The sequence below is a fragment of the Geospiza fortis genome, unplaced genomic scaffold (genome assembly GCF_000277835.1).
Source record: "Geospiza fortis unplaced genomic scaffold, GeoFor_1.0 scaffold687, whole genome shotgun sequence".
NCBI classification, from domain to species: domain Eukaryota; kingdom Metazoa; phylum Chordata; class Aves; order Passeriformes; family Thraupidae; genus Geospiza; species Geospiza fortis.
Window position 1 is genome coordinate 131,483 of NW_005054647.1, and position 2,721 is coordinate 134,203.

At 49.8% G+C, this 2,721-nt stretch overlaps 1 protein-coding gene across 1 annotated transcript in view; it reads right to left on the reverse strand.

Annotated features, from left to right (window-relative positions):
- Window positions 1-2,721, reverse strand: part of GFPT1 (glutamine--fructose-6-phosphate transaminase 1) — a gene marked incomplete at its 5' end in the record, with an annotated part of 16,527 nt that overhangs the window by 7,940 nt on the left and 5,866 nt on the right. The window contains 2 exons of the mRNA XM_031064877.1: window positions 1-50; window positions 1,136-1,241. The exon at window positions 1-50 is cut by the window's left edge and continues 72 nt beyond it. Of these exons, the coding sequence (XP_030920737.1) occupies window positions 1-50; window positions 1,136-1,241 (156 nt within the window). The remainder of the gene's footprint in view (window positions 51-1,135; window positions 1,242-2,721) is intronic.

The following is a 2,721-nucleotide window of genomic DNA, read 5'->3' on the forward strand; positions in this document are numbered from 1 at the left end:
CGTCGTCGTCCTCCAGGAAGATCACGCGGTTGGTGTGCTCGATGACAGCGCTGTGGGGACACGGGGACATCACAGCTGAGCTCAGGACATCCCTCTGCCTGTCCTGGACTGCCCAAACCCCTGCCGGGGGCTCAGAGACCCTGGCACTGAGCCCAAGACCCCTGTGACTTTGATTTTGACACATGGAAAAAGTTACCAACCTTAGATGAGGATCTGCAAGCCATGAAAGTCTAAGTAGAATAATAATTAGTTTGTCATGGGGTGAAAAATAGATTTTTGGGTTTTTTAGAATGGGGGTTCAGGGGGCAAGATGGAGGCACTTTTGGGTTGGTTTAGAGTAGAAGCTCACTGTCTAACACAGGTGATAGGTATTGGGCAGTAATTGTAAATATTGTACACGTAGTTTTTAGTATAAAGAGATAACACTGCCCCAGGGGCAGGCAGAGTGCCTGGAACTGTCCTGCTGGATGGACTTCGGCAGGGCAGGAGAAAAGTTTTTATAGATAAGACACAAAAAACAACCTTGAGACTGAGAAATTAAGAACTCTGGCTCATTCTTCAAGCACTTGGGCCAGGAAAAGAGACTTTTAACAATCTCGGGGTCGCAGCGACCCGAAAGGCCCCGAGAGCTGTGTGCGTAAGCAGAGAGGAAAGGTTTCCCCTCCACCACAGCCAGCTCCTGTCCTTACACATTCCCTCTACATGTGCACTGCAGGACAAACTGGCTCTGCACTTTATCCAGATTAAATCAGCAAAGTGACACTGCTATACTATATTATATTATACTATTCAGATATATAATATATTATACTATATTATATAGTATATTGATGGTGGTGCAGAGATCCCTGGAGAATCAACACAATTCTCCTCATAATTAGCACCTGGCCTGCTAATTTAGGTCAGGACTCCCTCAGGTTTCCTATCCCTGGGAAATCTTAATCACAAATGAGCCTGAAGAACGGTAACACTCTATTCCAAGGCCAGCGCTCATTATTCTAACAGCAACTCTGTTTTGATTAGCATTTGTAAAGTAATTTGTAAAGTAATTCACAAAGAAAACCCCAGCCTCCCCATCCCTTGTTCCTTTAAACAGGACATTCCTACCCACACCAGAGGCGCTGGGAAGCCCTACCTGGCATCAGAAGCAAAGTAATATTCCACAGCTTTCTCCTCCACGGGGAAGAGGCAGGTGGTGCTGTCCACTCGGGACAGGTTGCAGCTCCCCTTCTTGTCCTTCCCTAGGAGACAGGAGGCTCAGGGGCTGCCCAGGTGACAGCCCTGGCACAGGTGACACCCAGCAGAGCCCCCAAAGCACGGTACCAACATGAAGCACTATTTTCACGCCTGCAGGTGGGCACAGCAAAAGGAGCAGCAGCACTTGTGCCCATCCTCAGCTGGCTTGCAAGAGTCTGATTGCTTTTTGGTAAGTCTGCAAGTGCGTTACTAGTGTGTCTGAAATTTAGAGGAAAGTATCAGGAGAAAATCCAAATTAATGTTTTGTGGCAGAGAATTCAAGGTGCTTTACGATCAGCCACATTTCCCCATTAAACCTGCCCTGTTATCATTCTAAGTTTCCTCTCTGGAATGGAGCAGCTCTTTCTTTGTTACCCTCAGCACTGGGGAATTCTCTGTGTGCCCACCCTGAGCACCACAGGTGGAACCCAAACCTGTTTCTGTCTGCCTGAGCTCACTGTCAGACACAGCCCAGGGAATCCAGGATTGAGCTCGGCCTTGCTCCTGCCCCAGCAAACACAACCACCTCACCCTGCTCAGGAAATCACACCTGGGCTCATCAGGGGTGCACAGCCCTGAGAGCCAGCTCGGGGAAAGTCTGTCCTCAAAGTTCAGCCTTTCACCAGGGATCCTTTCTGGAGTATCTGGAAATTCCCAACACTGTCTCCTCCTCCTCCAAACTGCTGCTCGGTGGTGAAGCTCATCAGGGATGCAGAGGAGGCACCCAACACCTACTGCTCAGCACCAGCCTCCAGCAGGATTATTTGCCAGTCATTGTGCAGGGTATGGGGAGGGAGGGGGTGGATTAATCAGCTTATCTCCCAAAATGGGACTATTGCTGAAGAACAGCAACACTGGAGTTCCTCCATTCTGTATTTATTGCACAATCCTGGAGTTGTTTCACCTACTAGACACTGATCTGATTCAGTGATGCAAGCACAGCTCGTGCTGCTCTGGCCTCCACTTCTGCAGGTGAAAATGTGAAGGAAAAATACTGCTTTCATGTTGCTACTCAGTGAGGAAGAACCACTCAGGCAGTGATTCAGAGCCTTCCAGTGCAGTTATCAGGTCAGTGAATGAGGAGAACAATGCCTTTGCTGTGCAGCTGAGGCAGGACAGGCTGATTTGGTGCTGAGAAGGGGCAGAGCAGAGCTGCCAGTGGCCACTCCCCACCAGAAACACCCAGACCTGATCAGAACATGCAAATTTGGGTTCTCAAAATAGAGCTTTTCCCTGCATTGCCTTCATTATGTGGCATTGCTTTCCTGCATGAGAGCTTCTGCAGGTGCAGGCACATCCTCCCCCTCCCAGAAAAGGGCTCTCCCGCCTCAGATGTGAGCTGGGCTGGCCTTTAGAGCCCTTCAGGACAGTAACACATGGCTCCCCTGATAAATGCATAGGGGAAGGGAGGCCCAGCTCGGGCCAAGCTCAGTGCAGCCTCCAGAGGCTGCAGCTCAGGCTCTCTGCATGCTCAGGGTGAGGACA